The following is a 25491-nucleotide window of genomic DNA, read 5'->3' on the forward strand; positions in this document are numbered from 1 at the left end:
TTTTTTATGGCTGTTGCCCATTTTTAAATCAGATTATTTGCTTTTATTCCATTGAGTTGTTTGTGTCCCTTATGTATTCTGGTTATTGATCCCTTGTCGAATGGGTAGTTTGCACATGTTTTCTCTCAATCTGTGTGTGTCTCTTCACTCTGATTGTTTACTTTGCTGTACAGAAGGTTATTAGCTTGATGTGATCCCATTTTTGTCCATTGCCCATTTTTGCTGTGGTTGCCTATGCTTTTGAGGTCCTACTGAAGAAATCTTTGCCTAGACCAATGTCCTAGAGTGTTTCCCCAATGTTTTCTTCTAGTAGTTTCATAGATTCAGGTCTTAGATTTAAGTCTTTAATCCATTTTGATTTGATTTTTGTATATGGTGAGAGATAGGGGTCTAGTTTCATTCTTCCGCTTATGGATATCCAGTTTTACCATTTACTGCAGAGACTGTGCTTACCCTAATGCATCTTCTTGGCACCTTTGTTGAAAATGAGTTGGCTGTAAATGCATGGATTTAATTCTGGGTTCTCTATTCTGTTTTATTGGTCTATGTGTCTGTTTTTATGGGAGTGTCATACTGTTTGGGTTAGTATAACTTTGTAGTATAATTAGAAGTTAAGTAGTGTGATGCCTCCAGCTTTGTTCTTTTTGCTCAAGATTGCTTTGGCTGTTCTCTGTCTTTTGTGATTCCACATAAATTTTAGGATTTTTTTTCTATTTCTATGCAGAATGTCATTGATATTCTAATAGGGATTGCACTGAATCTCTAGATTTCTTTGGGTAATATGCACATTTTAACAATATTGATTCCCCTAATCCATGAACATGAAATATCTTTCAGTTTTTTTGTGTCCTCATCAATTTATTTCATCAATGTTTTGTAATTTTCACTGTTGAGATCTTTAACTTCTTTGGTGGCATTTATTCCTAGGGATCTTATTTTGTAGCTATTGTAAATGAGATTACTTTCCTGTTTTCCTTTTGAGATTGTTCTCTGTTGTCATATAGAAATGCTACTCGTTTTTGTTACTGATTTTGTATCCTGCAACTGTACTGAATTTCTTTATCAGTTCTAATAGTTTTTTGATCGAGTCAGTTTTTCTAGGTATAAGATCATATCATCTGTAAACAAAGATCATTTGACTTTTTCCTTTTAAATTTGGATGCCTTTTATATCTTTCTCTTGCCTAATTGCTCTGGCTAGGACCTCCAATACTATGTTGAATAAAAATGGTGAAAGTGGGCATTCTTGTCCTGTTCCAGATCTTAGTGGAAAGGCTTTCACTTTTTCTCTATTCAATATGATGCTAGATGTGGGTTTCTTTATTTCTTTTCCTCTATTAATTTTAGGTTTGGTTGGCTCTTGCTTTTCTAGTGTTTTTTTAAAGGTGTATTGTTAGGTTGTTTATTTGAAATTTTTCTACTTTTTTGTTACATGCATTTATTGCTGTCAACTTCTTAGTACTACTTTTGCTGTATCCCGTGGGTTTTGGTATGTTGTATTTCCATTTTTATTACTTTCAATACATTTAAAAATTTCACTCTAATTTCTTCATTGACACATTGGTCATTCAGGAGCATGTTGTTTCATTCCCATGTGTTTTTATACTCTTCAGAGTTTCTCTTGTTATTGATATTTGACATAATTTCAATTTTGGGGATTTATTTTGTGTCCTAACATATGGTCTATCCTTGGGAATGGTCCATGTGCTGAGAAGAAGAACATGAAGCTGTTGGGTGAAATGTTCTGCAAATGTCTACTATGTCCATTTGGTCCATAGTGCAGATTATGTCTGCTGTTTCTTTGCCTACTTTCTGTTTGGATGATCTGTCCAATACTGAATGGGACTGTTGAAGTCCCCAACTATTATTATATTTTTAAAATGCGATTTAATAAATACAAATTTCATGAGGTAAGTAGAAACCCAGATTCTGAAATACATAACCTTATTGGTGACCATAGAGAACTAAACAAGAATATCATTTTTACCTCAGCCACATTGCTCCCTACATGCCGAACACCTTTGTCTCTTTCATTCACATTACCAAGGCTTCTTAATTTTTATCTCTAAAACATGTTCACTCATTCATACTTGCATGCATTCATTCATTTAGCAAATATTTCTTAGCTCTTAACCATGTTCCAGGCATTATTTTCTATACCGAGGGTGCATCAGTGAACAAAACAAACAAGAAATATTTTTGCCCTAGTGGCATTTATGTTCTAATTAGGAGAGATTGACAATAAAAAGGTTATGAGTGTATTTTAATGTGTATGTTGATATATTTTAAAGATGAAAAATTAAAACAAAAGGGAGGAGCTTATCTGGGGATAGTTAATTAAAGTTTTTGATACAGAGGGGAAGGTCAAGTAAGACCTCATTGTAACGATAATAGAGTTAAAACCTTCAGGAGGTAAGCTATCCATTAGATGATCTAGAGGAAAAACTTTTCTTATAGACGGAACAACAGGTTCGGTGGCCCTGAACATGCATACTTTGTTTCTGAAACATCCAGGAAGTCAGATTGAACAGGCAGAAAGTAGTAGGAGCTGAGGTTGTGGTGGAAGAGGACAGGACATTAAGTTGCAATGTCTTGGAAGTCATTGTGATAATTTGGGTTTTTTATCCTGAATGAGACTGGAAGCCACTGGAGCCACTGGATCATTCTTTCTACTCTGTTAGGTTGTATTATGAAACAGATATTTCCACTATATTTGCCTCTTTTCTTTGCCATAGTCTTTGTGGACATTCGAGCTGGTTACTTTGCAAAATTAGCTCCTATCTGAGCAGGAGCATCCAGAGTTGAAGCAAAAAGACTCAGCAAACGTAGGAGTTAACAGTATGAGATAAAACCAAAGAGGTAATGAGGGATTTGCTAAGAGTAGTGATATATGATCAGACTTTGTTTTTCTTTGTTGAAAATGGAGTGAAAAGGGAAAGGTGAGAACAGGGAGATCACTGAGAAAGCCATTGCAGTTAACCAGGCTCAGGATGGAGTTGGTATGAAGTAGCTCTGGTAGGTGATGAGATCATGGATTTGCTCACAGTTCAGATGTAGCTTATGAGAGACAGAAGGAGTCCTGTTCTTTACCTGGAGGTATGTTACAAATTTGAGAGTCATTAGCTTGGAATGGTAGTTAGATCTCTAGGTCTGTCAGCAAAATGTATCTTTACTATCTAAAGTACAGTACCATACTAATGTTATTACAAAATTTAACCACTGCTTGTAACAATGTTTCTGTGGGAAAGTCTCCTAAACAACATTGGGATACTCAGAAGATCCCTCCCACCAGGTATTGGACTAGAGACTCCTCTGTCTTCAAACCTATAATGTATGGCATATGATCCAGCAGGGACGTCTATTGTGGGGAAGGGCAGGAGATCAGGGTGGTGGGGATTTTCCTATTCTGATCAGATAGTTTGAAGACAAAACTAATTAAATAATAGAGTTTCTACTATATAGCCCTTGCATGAGTATGATATGGTATCTGCAGTTAGACTGTAGTTTCTTAAAGTCAAGATTTACAGTTGTATGCTGCATAAGGACATTTCAGTCAACAACAGACCACATATAAGATGGTAGTGCCATAACATATAATACTGTATTTTTATTGTACCTTTTATATGCTTAGATACACAAGTGCTTATTTTGTTATGTATTCAGTACAGTAATATGCTGTACAGGTTTTTAGCATAGTTGTATAGTAGGCTATACCATCTAGGTTTCCATAAGCACACTCAAAGATGTTTGCACAACAAAATTTCTTAATACATTTCTCAGAACATATTCCCATCATTAAGTGATGCATGATTGTATATAATTCTTCTGTGTTTCCCTGCAATACCTATCCTAGAATAATAACATAAAATGGAAGTATAGGGAATAATTACTAAGTTTATTTTGTATTTATGAGACATTATTTACTGGAGTTTTTCCTATGAACTGGTCTCATTGTAAGACCTTGAAACGTTTTGAGGATTTAATTACGATTTTGCATTACTGTAAGTATAGGAATGTTTCCTTGAGTGGCTCATACTTATGTCAAGATTTCATTGACTTTAGAAATTAAAGATATGTATAAGAGTAGGTAATGATTTGTTGTGATAGTATTTCCATAGTTCTCCATTTATTTTATGAAATGACATGGCAATTATAATGTTTATAACTTTTTATTCTTATTTTTTGTTTCATTGAATGTGTAATTTAAATATTCACCAACTCTAGCTTTGATAAATTTTGGTAATTATAACAGTTAATGTAACCACTAGCATAATTAAGAATATACCTATCCTCCTAAAAACTTTTCTTGTGTGATTTTGTAGGATATTTTCTCTTTCATTCTCAGAGAATCACTGATCTGCTTTTAGTTTTGACTTTTCTAGAACATTGTACAAATGGAATCATAGTATGTAGACTTTTCATTTCAGTTCTTCCACTTAGCACATAGTATTTGAGAGCAATTGATATCTTTTTGTGTATTAATGCCTTGTTCCATTTTATTGCTGAGTAGTATGCCATATGCTGTAGTCCAGATATGCTATTTTTTTATTTACCAGTTGATGGACATTTGAGTTGTTTCTATTTTTTGCCTACTATTCAGAGTAAGACTTCTCTGAATATTCACATATAAGCCTTTGTGTGGACATGTTTTCATTTCTCTTAGATAAATTGGAGTGAGATGGATGGGTCATATGTAAAGTGTATATTTAACTTTATGGTAAACTCAGTGTTTTCCAAAGTGGTTATACCATTTTACATCTGCGTACATCTCACTGTGGTGGTTGTTTGTATTTCTCTAGTGATATTAGGCATCTTTTCACATTGGCAGTGTGTATATCTTATTTTGGGAAGTGTACGTTTGAATATTTTGCCTGTTTTCTAATTGGGTTGCTTGTCTTCTTACTGAGTTTTAAGAGTTCTTTATTCTAGATATAAGTCCTTTCTCAGATAAATGTTTTGCAAGTATTTCTTTTCATTTTTGTCCTTTTGAATAGAAGTTTTAATTTTAGTAAAGTCCATTTTTAAAATTCTTTTGTTATTCCTGATCTTTATGTCCTACATAAGAAATGTTTGCCTATCCAAATGTCACAATTTTTCTCCTGTTTTCTTCCATCAGATAACATTTTTTCTATTATGTTTACATCTCTGATATACTTTTAATTAGTTTTTGTGTTTGATTTGTAGCAGACAAAATTTTTTTTTCTTTTTTTTATATCAACATCCAGTTATACCAGCACCATTTGTTGAAAAACCTATCTTCTTCATTAAATTATCTTGGGCACTTTGTCCAAAATCAGTTGATTATATAAGTGTGGATCTATTTCTGTACTGTTTTTTCCCATTGATTTATATGTCTATTTTTATATCAGCTGTTTCTTTCCATTTTTTCCATTGATTTATGTGTCTGTTTTTATACTAGCTGTAGCTATACTACACTGTTTTAGTTTTATATTTTTGAATCAGTAAAATTCTTCAACCTTATTCTTTTTCAAAAGTGTTTTCATTATTTTAGGCATTTTTGCCTTATTTTTTAAATCATAATATCTACTTATTAATTTCTTTACAAAGCTTAGCTAGGATTTTAATTAGGATTGTGTTGAAATGTGAAGAAAGAATTGCCATCTTAGTATTGAGTCCACCATTTCATGAACATAGTATATCTCTTTATATCAATTTTTTAGTTTTTTATGCAATGTTTTATAGTTTTCAATGTATAGGTTTTGTACATCCTTCATTAAATTTATTCCTATATATTCTATTTTTATTCTATTTTAATTGTTTTAAAATTTTACTTCCTAATTTTTATTTTTCTTTTTTTTTTTTATAGAGACAGGATCTTGCTATATTGGCCAGGGCAGTCTCAAACTCTTGGCCTCAAGCAGTCCTCCCTCAGCCTCCCTGAGTGCTGGGATTATAGGTTTGAGCCACCAAGCTTGACTCCTAATTGTTTTTTGCTACTATATTATATATGTTCTGATGATTCATTGTTAATTCTATTGACTTTGTGCCCTGACACATTGCTAAATTCACTTACTATTTCTGTTAGCTTTTTGTATATTCTTTAAGATATTCTGCAGACATGACTATGTCATCTATGTACAAAAAAGACAGTTTTCCTTTTTCCCTTACATTATTTATTTCTTTTGCTTCTTTTCATTGACTTATTAAACTAGCTAGAACCTCCAGTAAAATGTTGAATAAAAATGATGAGTGGTTGGTTTTTCATAGGAATAAAAAAAAATTAAAATAATATTTAAGTTATATAACTCATTTGTTTACTTCAAAAAATCTAGAATGCTTTCTATTACCATTTGCCTAAAATTCTTTAATATATTCTTTTTTTCTAATCTTAGGTGATTGACTTGGGTTCTGGTAAAGGCTACCTAAGCTCTTTTTTGTCCTTGAAGTATGGCTTAAAAGTTTATGGAATTGATTCCTCAAATACCAATACTCATGGAGCTGAGGAGAGAAACAGAAAATTGAAGAAACATTGGAAACTCTGTCATGCTCAGTCAAGATTAGATGTCAATGGACTAGCATTAAAAATGGCAAAAGAAAGGAAAGTGCAAAATAAAGTTAAAAATAAAGCTGATACTGAGGAAGTGTTTAACAACAGTCCTACAAATCAAGAAAAGATGCCTACCTCAGCTATTTTGCCTGATTTTTCTGGCTCTGTAATTTCTAATATCAGAAACCAAATGGAAACCCTTCATTCTCAGCCACATCAAGAAGAAAATTTGTGTTTTGAAAATTCCTTTTCTCTTATAAACCTTTTGCCTATTAATGCTGTAGAGCCTACTTCTTCACAGCAAATACCCAACAGAGAAACATCTGAAGCCAATAAAGAGAGAAGAAAAATGACATCCAAGTCAAGTGAATCAAATATATATTCACCTTTAACCTCTTTTATCACTGCTGATTCAGAACTCCATGACATTATTAAAGATTTGGAGGTGACTTTACCTTTGAATTATTTAATTTGATTTACAAAAACATTGTATTCAATTTTAATAGTAGCTTACTTAACATACATATCTTACTTGATCACATTAATCTAACAGACCAAGAAAATGAAATCATAAGTAGGCTTTCGTTATTCCCACACCCATCAAAACCTGACATGAGCCTGTTCAGAATAGAGTATCCTCTACTCATTTCAAGCCTCTTAAATCAAATTGAAGTCCTGGCACAAAAGCTAGTAAGTAAACTAAGTTCTCATTCTGCAGTTTAGGAATTGTTAAAATTCTAAACAAGTAGTTAAATTTTAATTTAAATTTGAAGTAAAGGGATATCTAGAACAAAGTAATATTCAATGTTACACTTGCCAATATGGAATTTCCTTGAGCAAGAGTAGCTTCTAAGTGTTCTTCAAAGCTTGAACTTTTTCTAAATTACAAGTATGTCAGTTTATGTAATTGAAAGACAGCAGATCTTAAAGGCAATGTTGCATGTTGAAACAGTATTATAGAGGAGATTCTAGAGATCGTTTGGCCTAACTCATTGTCTCAAAAAAGAAAAAAGAAAGGTAGCTTTTGGAGTTGTATTACCCTTGTAATTTTTTTTTCTTTTTAAAGAAATTCTTCCCCAAAGAAATGTATAAATAGGCTGAGTGCCGTGGCTCACGTCTGTAGTCCCAGCACTTTGGGAGGCCAAGGCAGGTGGATCACGAGGTCAGGAGATCGAGACCATCCTGGCTAACATAGTGAAACCCCATCTCTACTAAAAATACAAAAAATATATATATTAGCTGGGTGTGGTGGCAGGTGCCTATAGTCCCAGCTACTCGGGAGGCTGAGGCAGGAGAATGGCATGAACCCTGGAGGTGGAGCTTGCAGTGAGCCAAGATCGCACCACTGCACTCTAGCCTGGGTGACAGAGCGAGACGGTGTCCCCCCCAACAAAAAAAAGAAAAGAAAAAAAAGGAAATGTATAAATAAAAGAGATAGTAGAGTTCTTTATAAATTTAAATCCTTGTTTGATAGCTGACCATTGTTTTACCATTTTTTAAATGGGAAATTTTTCTTTTTCCCAGATATTTTTGGATTTAAGGGAATCTAGTGTACCTTCATTAATTCTTTTTCTTATACATGAAATTAGTAATCATTTTAGACTTTCTTTTAGGGTTAAACAATCTCAATGACTTTAGTTTAACTTAAAAAAATGTAAATTTCTAGTACATTTTGTCACCTTCTAATTTTCTCAAAATCTTGCTGAAAATATATGATCAAAACTGTATACAAATTCTTTTAAGAACCATCTAAAATAAGATATACTGGAAGAATGTTTCGTGGATCCTATAGCAAATCACAATTTAATAACAGAATTAACTAACACCCCCTATTCCCCCTACCCTCTCGCAATACTTAAATATTTTACTAGTAGGATAATATGGTGACTACATATTTTTGTCTCCTAGCTGCTACTTGCTAATATTAACTAATCTTATATGATAAATACAATAAAGAATGAGGTTAAATGTTCTTTTATTTTCTTTAGAGAGAGCTAAATTAAGCTTAAAGAGAGAAATTCGTAGCTTTATTACTCTGTCCCTAAGTAGCAATAAATCTTGTCTGAATTATTTTTTACTGATGACATCATAATCTCTAAATAAAACCTATCTAAACTAATCATCAAGAAAAGCAGAGTAGCTGTATAACCCTCTAAAAACTGTGCTTTGAAAAGGATAGTGCTTGAAGCAACTGAGTGTTCTATCAGGTCAAAACCACTTATAGGCGTAATTTTTTTTTTTTAGTAAGTTTGATTACAGCTGTCTTTTATGTCTAGGACATAGGCTAAAATAACATTTTAGTAAAATAATTTTTAAAAATGTTAGTGAAACAATTATATGCTGACAATAGTTATAAAAATGTGCTTGAGAAACAAGTTAATACTTACGTTATTTTGAATTTGTAATTTAAAGTAAATTACAATGATAAAAAAATGGACAATGTTTTCTGAATTTTATTATATGGTAGTGTACTAAGTCATTTACAGGGATTAGTTTACTTAAGTTTTGAAAGAACCCATTGAGATGAAGCACTGTTATTATCTCCATCTTACAGTTGAGGAAATCAGTTTCCTCAATTTGCTTTCCAAATCACACTGTGACAGAACTTAAATTTAGACAGGCTGTTTCCCGAGACTGTGCTCTTAATGACTGTACTACAGGTTATTCAATTAGCTCATTAATAACTATTTCTTTAACATCTCTTAAGTAAACACATGTATCTTTAATATTTACAGCTTTAAGATTAATTTTAGTTGGTATTATAAAGTACCAACTAAAATTAGTTGATGAGTAATACTTTAGAGAACACTTTGAGAGACATGATGATTTAATTTTAAAAAACTAGAAATTAATATACCTATATTCACAGATTTACACTAAAACATGATCTTTACATTATCATGGTTTGAGTGTCATCTGGAAAATTGAGAGGCTAATATTAGAAATTTTTTAGTTCCAAATGGTAAAAGTATGTGATTCTAATAGGGTACAGGTTTTCTGTATAAATTTTTTTTCTGTACAAGTTTCTTTTTACTCCTACTTTAACTAAATTTTTATGAGTCATGTCAAAGACAGAAGAGTATTATTAGTAAATTCAACTTCAAAATGATTGTTATGTTGAACAAGATTCTGTGCATGTATACATTTGTACTCATTGTGTATGTGTGTGTGTACATTTAAATTAGGCTTTGGATAATTAGAATAAACATTTCATAGGAGAATTTTAAATACGATGTATACTATAAAATTTGGAAAAAATTTTTTAATTAAATTTTATATTGTCATAGTTGATGCAGTGTATAAACTAAGCTTTTTGTTGTTAAAGTAGAAATACCAAGTTTACAACAGTTATTTATTTTTTATAACAATATTTTATAAGGTTTTGATGGGCAATCTGAGACGTGAAATTAATTTTAAAAATTAATATTATGATCAAAGTGTGATATAAATTTATAACAAAGCACAGGTTTGGTCTAGAAATACATGTTACATTTGATTAGTCCAATTTTTGCTTTGTCTAGTTGTTAAGCAAATATTAGTTGTAAAATGGGAGAAAATATAAACAGGTAAATAAGTGAAATCACTGAAAAAAATTCAAAAGTTGTAAAAAGAGATCACAGTTATTTTACCTATAAAGAAATAATTATTACTATGAAAATAAAAACATAGAATACTTTCTAGGTAGAATTTGATAATTATTAACAGCTTTACATATTTTAATGGACGTTAAAGTTGAAAGATTTAATCTTTAAATCATTAAATCATTAAAGATTTAATGGATGTTTAAATTGAAAGATTTAAAATCTTCAACTCATGCTGTGGGCGGTACAATGTGCTTGTAGTCCCAGCTACTTGGGAGGCTGAAGCAGGAGGATCATTTGAGGCCAGTAATTTGAGTCAGTAGCACGTGATATTCGTGCCTGTGAATAGCCACCACAGTGCAGCCTGGGCAACATTGCAAGAACCTGTATGTAAAAATAAATAAAAATTTTAAACAACCCTCTTTTTAATTACCAAATTTTATTTTTCTTCTTGTATTTTAAAGGACTGTTTGATGGTGGGTCTCCACACTTGTGGTGATCTGGCTCCAAATACTTTGCGAATATTTACCTCCAACTCTGAAATCAAGGGAGTTTGCAGTGTGGGTTGTTGCTACCACCTCTTATCTGAAGAATTTGAAAACCAGCATAAAGGTACAAGTTCCCCATGTGTCATAATTTTTATTCATTTGAGCATAATGAAATATGCTATTTCTATTTTCTATTTCTCCCCGTTTTTTCGTCATTACCATGATTTGGATCAGCATTTAAGATAACATCTGACTTACTTGCACTTTTAGTGTTACGGTGTTATTGAAATTTAATGCATCACCACCTGTATATTTGTTATAGTTTCTTTGGTCATAAAATGGGCTTAATGAGTGCTGAAGCCTTTGCAAATATTTGAAAATTTTATGTGATACATATTTTAGAGAACTTCTGTTTTAAAATACTTGTGAAGTATACATTTACTGAGTTAGTAAAACTGAGTTATTTTGTTATGAATATTGAATTTCGAAGTTTGCTTTTGTTTCCAAAGCCTCTTTTCATTTCTGAAAGAATACTGATATTTAAAAAAGAAAAAGTTCTTTACTGTATTTTGAAGAGTCAACATACCAAAATTTTAGAAAACTTTAAAACTGTGTGATTGCATTAAAATAATAGTATTCAAACTATGCTACCTGTACTTAGAAGGTGCTGATGAGCAGAGTATGGAGTAGGTTTGCAAGATTTGAAGCACCCCACATATTCATTCAGAGCAGCTCCTGAAATAGCTGTTTGCTCCATTTTACATGTTAAATCTTTCCATAAGATATTGTAAAATATGATTTCAAAACTGCTGGTTCAGATTAGATGGTTATTTAGTATACTAATAATAGTAGTTCGTTTTTATGTTAGTTTAATGATATCTTTATCTGTGTCCTTGCTAAGAGTTTTAGATCGGGAATTTTTAGGTTACCAACTTTTGTGTGCATTAAGATGGTATTGGTTGATCTTTTCTTAGTTTTAAAACCCAGATTAATATATTTTAATTATTTCTTATTTAGTCATGCCCAGGAGGTAAACATTGTAATTGTTTAATTTTATTGAAATGTGACAAGGTGAAACAGAAACCATTTTTAGAATTGGCACACATTTTTACGAAATATAGTTAATTAAATTATAATTATTTTATGTCAGTGTTTTGACATTTTTATTTTAGGAAAAGTATGAAATAGTGAAATTATGACTGTATAGAGATAGAATGAAAGAAAGCAAATTAGCAAAAATTTAGCACTAGTTTAATTTAGATGGAGAGTATATGATTGTCATGCTATTATTACCAACTCATTTTTTTCTAAGTACAGAAATTTTCAAGACCAAAAATTAGGGTAAAAAATGAACTTAGAAAAAAAAAGTATTTCTACTAAATTATATACCCACATATTTACATTATATTATAGTATTTTTATGTATCTTTTCTGAAATAAATGAAAAAATACTTTAATGCAATCACAGTTCTACAGCTTTTTAAATGTTCTGTGTATAACATTTTCCTTAATTGGCAGTAGGGTAAGATTTATGTAGGTAAGTGCTTCCTTTTGGGGTTTACTATTTGGTTGTTAGTTCAAGAGTTTCCTGTTCTGTAGGTACGATGAAATTCAATTAATAAATGGCTCAATTTGGGGACAGGTGTAGACACTTTGTGTGTCATTAAATTTAGAGACACTAATGCCAGCAATTTGGGAGGCCGAGGCAGGCAGATCACCTGAGGTCAGGAGTTCAAGACCAGCCTGGCCAACATGGTGAAACTCCGTTTCTACTAAAAATACAAAAAATTAGCTGGCCATGGTGGTGGACGCCTGTAATCGCAGCTACCCTGGGGGCTGAGGCAGGAGAATCTCTTGAACCCAGGAGGCACAGGTTGCAGTGAGCCAAGATGGCGCCATTGCACTCCAGCATGGGCAACAAGAGCAAAACTCCATCTCAAAAGAAAAAAAAAAAAATTAGAGTCACTATCCTTACACTGCATTTTAAGATCTTTAATTTCAGTTACCTGCTTCCTTCTTTCACTTCATCATCATTGCCCCCAAGGATGCCTTCCCATTCCAAGGGGCCTCCCTCTCCTCTTCACGCAGTACTTTCTTAAGACTGCCATCTCTGGTCAGACCCTAGCAGCCATCACTCTGTACTGTGAAGTCTCAGAGGTAGTCTCAGTATTTTCCCACCAAAGATGAACCCTATCCTTTTTGGCAATGTAGTCTACTCTCTCTCACACTCTTTTCTGCACAGTTGCACCTTACTCTTTCTCCAGAGTGATCCCCAGAGCTCATTCTGCTGGTTTAGGATAGTGTCTTTCCTAACATATTTAAATTAAAATTTGTTGTGTTGCTGTGGATTGTGAGCAATTTTATCTCTTGCCTGTTTTTTTGTAAAATATGTAAATAGATTCAGATTTAGGTGACTATCATTATTTTATGGTAACCAGAAGGTGTCATTACTGCCTTTTTTATCTGATGTTGGATTCTTCAATCTCATACTTAAAAAAAGTAGCAGAAGTTACTTGCCAGGATTGAAAAAAGAAATTTAGTTACTCCTTGCTAATCCATTTTAAATCAGCTTTCCAGTACCTTTTCTAATAGATTATTGCTTTAAACTGTTAGCAAATATTCACTGGTCATGTATTCTAACTAAAATGAATTTGAATAGGGCATGTTAGATAGAGAGGGCTTTGAAAAACCTAAAGGAAGAAAGAAGCAAGATTGTGCATCCACATATTGTCATTGCCATTTCTTTCCTGCAAAGGAAAAATTGGTAGATTGATTAGTCTTGAGAGGCACCAGATTCCATTCACTTTTGTATCTTCAGTACTAAGCACATTCACTCAAACGTGATTGAATAGATGAATGTTTGTAAAATGTGTGTCAAAAACAAGTAACTAGGAATAGAAAAAAAATCACTGTTTTCCTGCCTTGGCAGCTGCATTTTACACACATAAGAGAGTATGTTATTGCACTGAACAAACATTTATTGAGCAGCTACTATTTTCAAGGCACTGTAGTTGGTACTTTATGTAAAATAAAGGGAAATGGGGGAGAGGCTCATAAAAAGTCAATAGTTATGGAAAGAGATAGGAAAAATAGATGACAAGCAGAGTTCAGTTCAACATCATCAGTGCCAACTGTGTTCCACTCTGTGCTTAGTGGTGGAGATACGAAAATGAGATATCATGTTCACCCTTAAATAATTTCTTTAAAAAGCCCTCAATCCTAGGAACCAGATAATCCTTATTAGTAATTTTTTAAAAACATTCTTTTTTTGTAAAAACTATTTAGAATAGAAAATTCAAATAACAAAGGAAAAGAAAATACAAAGTAAGTCCCCGTACCTATATTTTTTTTATGTATCTTTCTAGAAAAAAAAGTACATATACACATTCTATATTCTTATATGTTTTAGGCAAACAAATGTATAAACTGTTCATCACCTTTTTTCCACATAATATATTTTTTATAGTCTTTCTGTATCAGCACAGAGAACGTTGCTTTAGTCTTTTTCATTTTGCAAGGTGTTTAATATATTGTATTTTATTTATTCAGTACTAAATAGTTAATACTTGCTTAAGGCAGTGGTACTCTTCTTTTAATAAACCAAAATTTAGTGAACTGTTGAGCAGTTCAATGTAGAGTTTAGAGAACATAAAATATGGCACTAGTGTTCATCTTTGTTTTCTTTATCATCAAACATTAGTTTCAAAATAGTATAGTAATTGCTATAAGACAGGGTATTACATCTGTTATCTTACAGCAGAGTAGCATGTAGCTCAGTCTGTGAGGGGTTGAGGGTATATTCCCGTGTGGTGATATCCACTGTGTCTTGAAAGATTCAGTAGAGGTTAATCAGACAAGGAAGTAAGAAGTGTATTGCAGGCAGAATAAACAAAGGCATGCAGTGATAGATGTTTAAAATCAAGGTTTTTTTTTTCTCTGACTTCATAGTCACTCTTTCTCATTGTAATTTTCTTTTCTTCTGTCTTATTCTTGCTCATGTCTTTCATAGAAGCAATTATAATGATAATCCTAATGTCCATTTCAGTCAGTAAAAAGGCATGATTTTTATTGACCTCCTTTCACATTTAAGATTACTCCATAATCTGTTTTCCAAAAATCTCTTCTTGGTTCACTTAGTTTCTTTCTTTAGTACTTGGTCATTCATAAAATCATTTTTGAGTCTTCTAAGGAAATTAGTTGAAGAGAATAGCTCCAAACTTTTGCACACTAGAAATGGAAGCCTCTCAGTTAACAGATTCTCAAGCATTAGTCTTGTATCCTGCCTGGGTAAAGGCAGTTTTGTCTTCTCTTCTGAAGTTGCTGTTGTTCACTGTGGGTTTGCAGGACATTTTGGCCACAGGATTTAAATAAGAAAAAGTGTTGGAAAGGTTTGTGAGAACTGTGAGCAGCAGCTATAAACTCTGAATTTCCCTCCCTATAGGAATAGTAAACTGGAAAGGCCTTCCTGTCAAAAATATCTTACCCATCAAGAATCATTGATATGATCAGGCAAACAATGCTAGGCTTCAGTGGGGAAAGCTAATAGTAATATCTTAATGTTACTTAATTTCCTGATACATACTTGAAATGAATAGACGATTGGGAGTTTTGCTTGTCAGGAAAGCAAAGAATAAGCAGGAGGAAACAGGACTGAGTGATATGATGAAATGGGCGGGGACGTATGCAACGTGAGTACCCTCAAATACTTCGGAGGTCAAGAAAACAGTTGGAAAGCCAAGAGATAAGAGAAAAATGTGGAAAAATAAGTGATAGGAATAATGAAAGTAAACTTGGTTTATATTACAGTTTTGCCTAGCCCTGGACTGCCACATTTTCTCATCTCAAAAACCAGATGGAAAAGGTAACATACTCCCTTTTCTCTTTCCAACACTCCATCTCCATTTTTCTCACTGTATCTTTGCTGTAGTAAAACAGAGAAGATGTGAACCATCCCATGAAATTTTTATAACAGTATTTCTCAATTCTAGCTGCCTAGCTGAGTCGAATTTGACACTTTTAGTGTATAGATGCCTGGACCTGCCTCTTACCTTCTGAATAATAATCTCTAGGCATAGGACTTGAATATAAGTATGATTAAGAAGTTCTATAGGTAATTCTGATGAACAGAATGGTTGAAAACAAGGTATGTATTATGATTATATAAGAAGACATGAAGAATTCTACAGGATGACTTATAGATGTATGTTCAAGATTATTTATAGTTATTGTTCTTCTATGCAGAGACTTAGATGGGTCCTAGTCAAGTGCCAGCTTGCGGATTCATATGACAGGTTAAACTCAAAAGGGCCTAGGAGTGTACCTCAAAGTCCAAAACGCAGAGAGCTGGAGTAACTAGACCAAAACAAAGTCCTTGAAGTATAGAGCTCAGAGCAAAAACCTGGGGAAAAAAACACAGATGCAAGAGGGCAGGAAACTGGGTCATAAATAGGGAATGAAGTTAAGTGGTTAGAAGCTAAACAAATTCAAGGAGAAAAATCTAGAACAAGTAAAGTATGTTTGGGATAATTATTATGGGTATCCCTAGATTTTTGATAGCTTACCTTTATCAATGAACAGATGTGACTCCGTGTGTGTGTGTGTGTGTGTGTGTGTGTGTGTGTGTGTGTGTGTGTGAAGGCAGACAGTGGCAAACAGAGTTGGTTCTGGGCTATTTAGCAGAAACTATTTTGATAGATGGAATATGGACATAGCCTTATTTTGTTTGTACAGTATATGCTATGGAGGCCTAGTATTCCATACTAAAATACAAATCTACTGCTATATAGTTTGATCATTATGCTAAAATATCTGACTTACAGAGAAAGGGGTTTATGTGCACAAAGTTAGCGTATTTCCTGTAATATATCAAGCACTAGGTTCCATGGAGTTATATCTCTGAATGGTCAAATATGTCATGTGTCCTTCTCTTAATATCTTACACACCTTCACCCTCACTTTATTTGCACAGCTGTTTTTAAGTTTGAATTGGGGCAGTGTTGCCCTTTGGGATGTAAATTTGAGTTATTAATAGTCTAGCATAGTACAGTAGAAAATTCTGGTATGTACATTGCTACTTTTTATGATGATATTTACTATGTAAACAATATATGTTTTCCATGAATGTGTTTACCCAATACAGTGTGGTAGACCATGCAGGTAGTCTGTCATGAATGTCAGTTTTCAAAAATACCACAAAGCTCTATGAGCCATTGTGAATACTGAATTTATACCATATGTTTTAAAACTACTTTTAAATATTTTTACATTATAAGCCAGTTGTCCCTAGGAGAACAAGAAATACCAGAAACATTTTTATTGCAGTCCTTTATAGAGTGTCTGTTTGGCCAAGCTTGATTAATGTTTCAGTATTTTGAATATTGATTATTGTAATAATTAATTTGAAGTGTTTACATTATTTCTTCTTCTAGAAGTTTTGGAGAGAACTTTTTTGGGTAAATATCAGTATAACTTGGTTGTTTTCCTGATAAAAGGTATAAATAGAGGAAGCACTACTAGTTACCAATTCAGATCCACACATTTTTTCTTCTTTGCTAACTGAACCATGATTTTGTTAAGGAATCATCAGTTGCTACTGGGAGCAACTCTTGCCAGGGTGCAAATTTGTGTCTGATCTGCTCCTTCCCTGCCTCCTCCCAGCCTAGTAGACCCAGGGCATCTTCTAGTATTGTTAGTGCACTCCACATTTGCACAGTCAAATATCAGTGGTGTAACCCTCGAAAGCCTGCAGGCTTAACTTCATGTTTACCCCCAGCCTTAATATGATATGGGATAAAGAGGTGATTCTCCCAAAGATTCCTCCATTTACTTAAAAAAAAATAAAAAACAGTAGAGGGTCACGAATCATCTTTTGATGGTGTCTTTCAATCTGGTGCTGCCATTTCTGTGTCAAACAGAAATTTGTCAAGGGTGCATGATACCTATCCTAGTGTAGATTGTTTCTTAAGTTGTATCATCTCTGGAAATTGTGAGGGAGAAGGCTGCATATATACATATGTAGATCATTATCTTTACTGTTGTTGAGGTTTAAAAATTGTTCCTTTGCTTTAAATTTAGAGGTACTTCATCTGAAAAGGTGTCTAGAGGTTGAAGAAAAACGTGTTGAGCACATCGTTTGAACATATAACATACTGTTTAAGCTTACTTAAACAAATATTCTATATATGATATTCTGTCATATCAAATATTCTATATATGGTACTAAAACTGCTAACATAACATTAACCAGTTAATATCAGCACTAAATCATGTATTATATCATAGAGAAATGTATGACTAATGTCTTAGTCCAGTTAATGGCAATGAATTAATCCTATCACTGAAACAATGCAAACAATTGCTGTCTTTTCAGTAAAGATCTGACAATATTTTCTATCTCATACAATATGTATTTTCTTAAACAAGACTGTTTACTGCTATGGGCTTTTAATGCTGGAAGTTTGGAGGATATTGAGGAATAAAGCATCATTTCTCTTTTCAAAACAGCATGAATTTGACTTCCGTTTCCAGCAGTGTGAGAGATGAGATTTTTCTGAGTGTTCCTCCTGCTACAGTTCAGCTAGATCCTGGCTAAATTAGAACACGTATTTTTTTAGGCATTGCTGAGTCCACACAAAATAAGGGAAATCTCTATGGATCAAGAAGAATTATAAACAAAAAATTTTAAAGAAGAGAATGGGAAGAGGGAGGAAGAGGAGTTGAGACCAAAGGAGGGAACTATGAGCCATAAAGTGATAGATAGTGTTGTTCTGAGATAAATGCTGGTCACATTGGGATCTAAAAACCAATAATGGTCCCCAACTAATGCGGAAGCTGATCCTGAAATGTCCATACTAAGCCATACCCTTGAATGAGACAAAGCCGTCTTCAGTCTGTCTCATGCATAAGCAAATTCAAATCCTTTAAGGGAACTACTTCTTAAATTCAGGCTCTTGAAATTTCAACAGATTAAAATCTATTAAATATGAGCTCAAATCTTAGAAAATCCCAACTAAATCATAAGATACATGTGGCTAGATGTCTTGGCTGACCCTCCTATTATATTGAACTAAAAATGCTGAATACAATTAATTTTTCCTAGAAGCATTGAAATGCTGGAAACGTATATCTAGTCAATATATAGAAGAATGCTGAAGTCCTCAAAGATAATGGAAACACTGAAGCTACTAAGGGTATTTGTGTACCATGGCAAACTTGAGCTTTAATAATTTCATAATTAGAAACCACAAAGGTGGGAACAAAATAAGGGTAGCAGTAGTAGGAAGAGAGTACATTTGAAAAATTCAAGAAGCATTTAAGATTGTTTAAAGGAGATAAAGGAAAAGGGATTATCAAGGATTATTATCAGGTTTCTGTTTTGAGCAGCTGGGTGGGTGACAGAACAATGTATATGATAGGAAACACTAAGGGAGAATCAAGTTTTGGGGCAAAGTTGGAACATGTTTCTTTAATGTTTTTGTTTCATTCCTACCATTTACCATATAGTGGGGTATATAGCAAGCAGTCAACAAAGGAATAACATATGAAATAAAATTATAAATGGTAAGAAAAAAAAAGCACTGATTCAGCACTGGTCAAAACTAAAGAAGAAACAAAGGTATTTGATGAGACATCTCCAGAAGAAATAATTATGTTGACATAAGTAATTTGAGAATTCAAGGTACTTTTTTGGCTTTGCTCTTCTTAGCAAAGATAAGAAACAGAAGAAGGTTAGAGAAAGTTTATATTCCATCAACCACTGGAGCAAAATGATCAAAGCATACTACTCTGGTGAGACAGAGGTCTTACTTAACTTTAAATCTACACAAAGTCAGATTCTTTTGTGATTATAAATTACAGTTCCATGCTTCGGTATTCCTTGAGAAGGAACAAGATGCTTCCAAATTAACTAATTTTTAATAAAGAATTATTTAACTTTGCAATTTAATAATTAAGCTTCCTATTAGCTGTGAAGGTTTATTTCCTCTTCCAAACGTGCGATCTTTAACCACAAAGCATATAATGACCACAAAAGTTACTAAACATGTTTATGGAAGAACATTATGTTTGTTCTCTTGGTTATAGTAGTAGTTTCACATAGTTTTGAGTCAGACTCACATTAAGAAACACATTTTACAACACTACCTGGTATATAGAGAAATAAATAAAACTAGTACTTACATTTTACAAAAAAAATAACTGAACTCTTTTTCTTTTTGGTTAGTATTTGTTCCTTAATAGGTACTTAATCTTATAACACATGCATTCCTGTTGACAATCTTATTCAGTTCCTTTCTTTCAAATTTTATAAAATATTCATCACAATCTATTCAATTGATTTCATGAGGCTTTAATGGGTTTTGACTAAGCAGTGTGATGGTAAATGTTTAATGGTTGGCTCTGCCTCTGAATAAAAACCCTAATGTGTAGTATTTCCTCATTCCATTGTGCAAGTATACCTAATGTGGTCAGTTTCAAGCTACCAACCTGATGTCAGTAAATGCTGGGTTGGCAAGAGATGCACACAGTCAGCTCCCTCTGGACCCAGTAAGAGCCAGCTTTTCCATTCCACTGGCTTTCACCTACAGTTTGTAAAACATCGCTATATAAATTTGTTTGTTCTTACTAACTGAATTTGCTCATTTAAGCTGCAAATCACCTTATCTGTGTTATCCTATGTTTACCAAATAGTATCTGGCATATATCAGATGCTAAACATATATTTTTTAAAAGAATAAGTTTCTTTTGACAAGTATAAAAGAATATTTATGTCCTTTTAAGTTTGTTCCTATTTCAGACATTGAACTTTTCACATAAAGGCTCCAGTTTCTCAGTGGAATCTCACAGGGATTTTCCAGATTCATAAATTTCTCCTAAGTTGAAGAGGAAATATTTTACTTTACTTACTGTTGTGCCCCAGCATTGCATGTTTATTACTATAATTTTTTTCTAATAATTTTAACATAAAATTTTAAAAAATAAAGTTTTAAAACAAATTATGTGATTGATTATGCTTCAAAATAAATCCTTGAAGAAAAGAAAGATTTAAAAAACAGTTGTATGTAATTGATTATATTTTAAATTAATTCTTTTCGGTGACTCTCTTTTGGCCTTCCTATAAATCATTAGTATTTTGTCAAGAATCTGGAGATTGAGGCATGAACATTTTTTAGCAACTCCTAATTTAAACCATGAAACTAAAATGAAGACTTTGAAATGATGAGAACATAAGAGCCAATTTAGTAACAACAACATTGGGCCATAAGTATCAATAAATATTTATTCAACATAGAATATGCTGAGATTTAGGAGACACTCAGCAAACTAAGTATGCACCCACTGCCCACTTTGCTAGATACTGAAGATATCTAAATGAAACATTTTAAAGTAATATATAATATAATAAATAGGTTTTGTTACAGATAAGACAATTGTAATACAGTTTGATAGGTACTGTATTAGAGTTATGTATAAGTTACATTCCAAGCATAGAGAGAGTGATTTCTAGATGTCCAAGGGAGTGCAGAAACACTGCATAGAAGAAAAGTTGCTTTGACCGACTAGCGTTCTCCTCTGTCTCTGCAGTATTGTGACCTGGATCGGTTAGCTTTTGTGGATCATCTGTAAATTAGTGAAGCAAGAGAGGGGTTAAATTAGATGATCTGTCTCTTCTGGTTCTGATGATACCATTCTATAACTTGAATGTAGCTTTCTGAAACATGCGTATTATTTCAATTTAACCTTATTTGTATTTATCAAGACATTTACTTTTAGTATCTTTTTTTTCTTACTTATATTGGGTTTGCATAAATAAATAATAAATAATAAATACTCTACTTTCCTGCTATGATTCTGCATTTGGATGATAAGAAATTTTTGAAAATTATACTTTTACATTTATACCAGTATAATAATGGCCATAAATGTTGTTTCTCCCAGTTTTATATGTTTGGGTTTTAGGAAGTAAAACTAGCAATAAAAAATTTATAACAAATGCATATATATATATTTTTTCTTAACTATATTAATATTAATAGTGTATCAGTTTGTTCAGTAATTCAGTGAGGAACTATCAGGATCTATCTCGGCTTGAATTAAGTTTCTGGTGTGGCTAGTGTAGGTATTGTTCTTTGCAATCCTACAGTAGATGAGTAAACTTTACTGCCAGCCTTGTAGATTCAGCTGTTTATAAGCTTTTGTTACAATATCACATTACTCCTCACTGTTCAGCTGGACCTATGTCTCAGAAACATTCTTGCCAATTAATATGAGATGAATACAGAGATTTCTAGATGTACTTGGCATTCTGTGCACAATTACCTCACTCTGACAGCTGTATGTGATCTTCAGTCAGCTCTGTGTTTTCTAGAATACTGGCGCTGATTTTATTTTTGCCATGGGGCATGTTCTTGCTGCCTATAAGTAGTTAGAAATGGAACTTTAATATATTTTGCTTATTTTTTTCTTTAATTTGCACCTCGTTATTTTTTGCGACTAATAGAAAGTGGTTTTTGAAGCGCATGAAGATTGGATTTATTCAGCATAAAAAAGTTCTCCCTGTGTTCATGGTAAATAAAAGAAGCCAATAATGTGTTTAAATCCAAAATAGAAAATGAATATGTCCACTTAAAAGAAGTAGTAAAGAGGAAGAGTTTATACTTTGTATATAAAGTAATATGAAAGCAAAGTTGACAAATTCTTGTGAGAGAGTTGACAGTCAAATTAATATAAAACAGGTTTTTAAAAAACTAGATTATAATCTACTCGTTTTATATATAAATCGAGATTTTGATACTGTAGCTAAGCAAATAACCTTGAAAAATATTTTGCTATAGCGTTCTCATTTCTTTTTTCCTGTGGTAAATAAATTACCAGAAAGTTGCCTAAATTTTCTTCATTATCATCCATCTGACACAATGTGTGAAATTTTTATTGGTATGAAGTTACAACATCATCTGTAATATTAGTATAAAAATTATCTCAGGTGTTCCATATGTGTCTCATTATAAATTATTTTATCAAGCATAGAGTTTTGCAGCAGAGGGAACCTGTCATACACAGTGAGAAACTCCACTGGGAAGCTCCTATCACAGTGTTTGCCAAACCAACACAATGTTTTCTCTCAGCACCTGGGTTTTGCCATTGTATAGTCATGCATAAAAATACCAGGACAGTTGTATCTGGACTGATTCATTAATAAAAAATGTTTTAATATAGATATGACTCCATTAAAGTAATATACATGTCTTTTAAAATTGGGTGTTTATTTTCTTCTTTATATACATCACACTTTATATACATATACCTTGAGATCACATTTCCAGCCTGCATTTTTAACCAAAGGATAAGTGAAATACTAGTACATTGATCATATAAAGGAATTAGCAGTGGAGATGAGAAGTAGAAAAAAAGGATATTGTAAATCGGGCTATATATACCTGGTGTATTAGGCAGGGTGATCATACACATACATGTAATTAGATTTATTAAGAATGGGCTGACACAATTATGGAGGCTGACAAGTTCCACATTATGCTCTCTACAGGCTGGAGACCCAGGAAAGCCAGTGGTGTACATTCCTGTGTGAGACTAAAAGCCTGAGAATCAGGAATGCCACTGGTGTAAGTCACAGTCCAAAGGCAAGAGAAGACGGATGTCTCAGCTTATGCAGTGAGGTAGTGAGGGAAAGAATTCAACCTTTCTCTAACTTTTTGTCCTACTCAGACCCTCAATGGGTTTGATGATGCCCACCCCTACTAGGGAGGGCAGTCTGCTTTATTCAGACCTCATTCAATTCAAACACTCATTTCTTCCCAAAACTCCTTCACGGGCCATCCAGAAATAATGTTTAACCAGATATCCGGGCATCCCATGGCTCAGTCAAGTTGACACATGAAATTAACCGTCACACTTGGCGTGGCCCAGTAGGAAACAAATCAGAGATAATAAATTTAATCATTGTATTGTAATCATTACCATTTTACTATTACCAACTCTCTCCGTTTGTATTTTCTGGGAAACAAAACTTCATACATAGAGTCTATATCTCAGTGATATAAATTGAAGTTACAGTCTGGTGAAGGCAGAAAGAAAGTAGCAGTAGGGGCTCAGTCCATATTTATGGAATGAATTAGTTAATTGCCATGAACATATAATCATCGTGCTGTGATTTTCTTTAAATGTCTTGAATTCTAGAATCGTTAAGTATCTCCTTTACAATTTGAATCATTGTTGACAACAGCACATAAACATTATCTTTTTAAGTTACTTTTTACACCCACATTTTTTCTGATCATTTAAGAGCAGAGCAATTTTTAGAACGTGCCTGCTTTTAAATTGCCTTCTATATTATTATTCTTCTGGTTATACTATTTTAAGTTTATTCTTCATTATTTTATTAATCCTGAAGAGTAGGTCTGATTTACCTAATTATTTAATTATATTTATCATTTAGGTTTTTTTTTTTTTTTTTTGAGACAGGGTCTCACTCTGTTGTCCAGGCTGGAGTTGCAGTATCATGATCATGGTTCACTGTAACCTCGACCTGGGTTCAGGCAGTCCTCCCTCCCAAGCTTCCCAAGTAGCTGGGACTACTGGTGCGTGACACCACACCTGGTCAATTTTTGCTTTTTTGTTTTGTTTTGTTTTGTTTTGTTTTTGTCATAAAGACAGGGTTTCACTATGTTGCTTATGCTGGTCTTGAACTCATGGATGGGCTGAAGCATTCTGCCCACCTTGGCCTCCCAAAATGCTGGGATTACAGGTGTGAGCACCATGCTGGGCCTATCCTCTTAGTTTTAATATATTTTAGAAACCGGTAACATGTAAGTACTTCACAAATCTTGATAGTTCAATATAGTGTTTAATACACCTTTTATCCATAGGCAATATTTTGAATATCATATATACTTGGCCTTATTTAAAACCTGAAATGAAAATCAAGAAAATTTTATAGAATTGTCCTGTAATCTCTGATGCTAATTATAAAACTATAAAATTCTAAGGTGGGAAATGAGTTTCTAAACTTGCAACTAAAACTGAGAGGTCATCTTTACTTGAGAGTGTGTCAATCTACATGGCAATTCTTCAGATACCCTTGAAGGATATTTTTAAGGAAACCTAAGGAGTCTTCATCAGTCCTTAAAGAGAATAACATGGAACAGAGACTAAAGTTTAAAATCAAGGTAAAATGGCTGGTAAATGACAAATACTTGACTTGAAAAAAAAATCTATATTTTGTGGGAGATTGTAAGATGCCTATCAACCTAAATTTTACTTTATTGTTTCAAAGCATTATAAAAGTGATGTAGATGCATGTGACACACAAAAAGGAAGCTTTAATAAAAAACTTTCAACGATGAATGAACTCAAAATATTAAACATTTATTTCTATGTTTACCTTTCAACATAAGTAATAAATATATTCACATTATAAAATGAGTTCTGAAAGTATGCAAGCATATACGTTAAAAAGTTAAAGTTTGTTTGGCATTACTTGTGACACTCCCTTCACATATTTCTTGCTATGCACCTACATATACAAATGGGTACATGTACAAATACCTCTTTTCTAACAAAAGGATTCAAACTGAATTTAATAATTCATTCATACATTTATATATTCTTTCAAAAATATTTATTGAGTGTCTACAATGTGCCAGATACTTTTGAATGAGAAGTGGAAAAAAAGTCCCTGCACTCATGTGATTTACCTCCTAGTAGGTAGAGACAGCAGAGTAACCAGCAGATATATATCTAGTACATCAGATGGTGATAAGTACTATGGAGAAAAATAAAGCAATGTGAGTTTGGAGGCATGCTGTTTTATATAGGGTAGCCAGGAGAAGCTTTGTTGTTAAGATGACGTTGAGCAGACAGTTGAAAGATGAGGGAGCAAGCCATGCAGCTGTCTTGGAGAC

The 25491-nt window shown here is 33.0% G+C and overlaps 1 protein-coding gene across 5 annotated transcripts in view; it reads left to right on the plus strand.

Moving 5' to 3' along the window:
- METTL25 (methyltransferase like 25) overlaps positions 1-25491 on the plus strand; it is a 120579-nt gene that overhangs the window by 33903 nt on the left and 61185 nt on the right. For all 5 annotated transcript variants that reach the window (XR_010108851.1, XM_003811648.6, XM_034936294.3 and 2 more), the window contains 2 exons: positions 6353-6952; positions 10553-10700. Coding sequence is in view for 4 of the 5 variants with exons in the window: in XM_003811648.6 (XP_003811696.2) it covers positions 6353-6952; positions 10553-10700 (748 nt within the window). In the remaining variant the exon portion in view is untranslated. The remainder of the gene's footprint in view (positions 1-6352; positions 6953-10552; positions 10701-25491) is intronic.

This window comes from Pan paniscus, chromosome 10 (assembly GCF_029289425.2).
Source record: "Pan paniscus chromosome 10, NHGRI_mPanPan1-v2.0_pri, whole genome shotgun sequence".
Taxonomy (NCBI): Eukaryota; Metazoa; Chordata; class Mammalia; order Primates; family Hominidae; genus Pan; species Pan paniscus.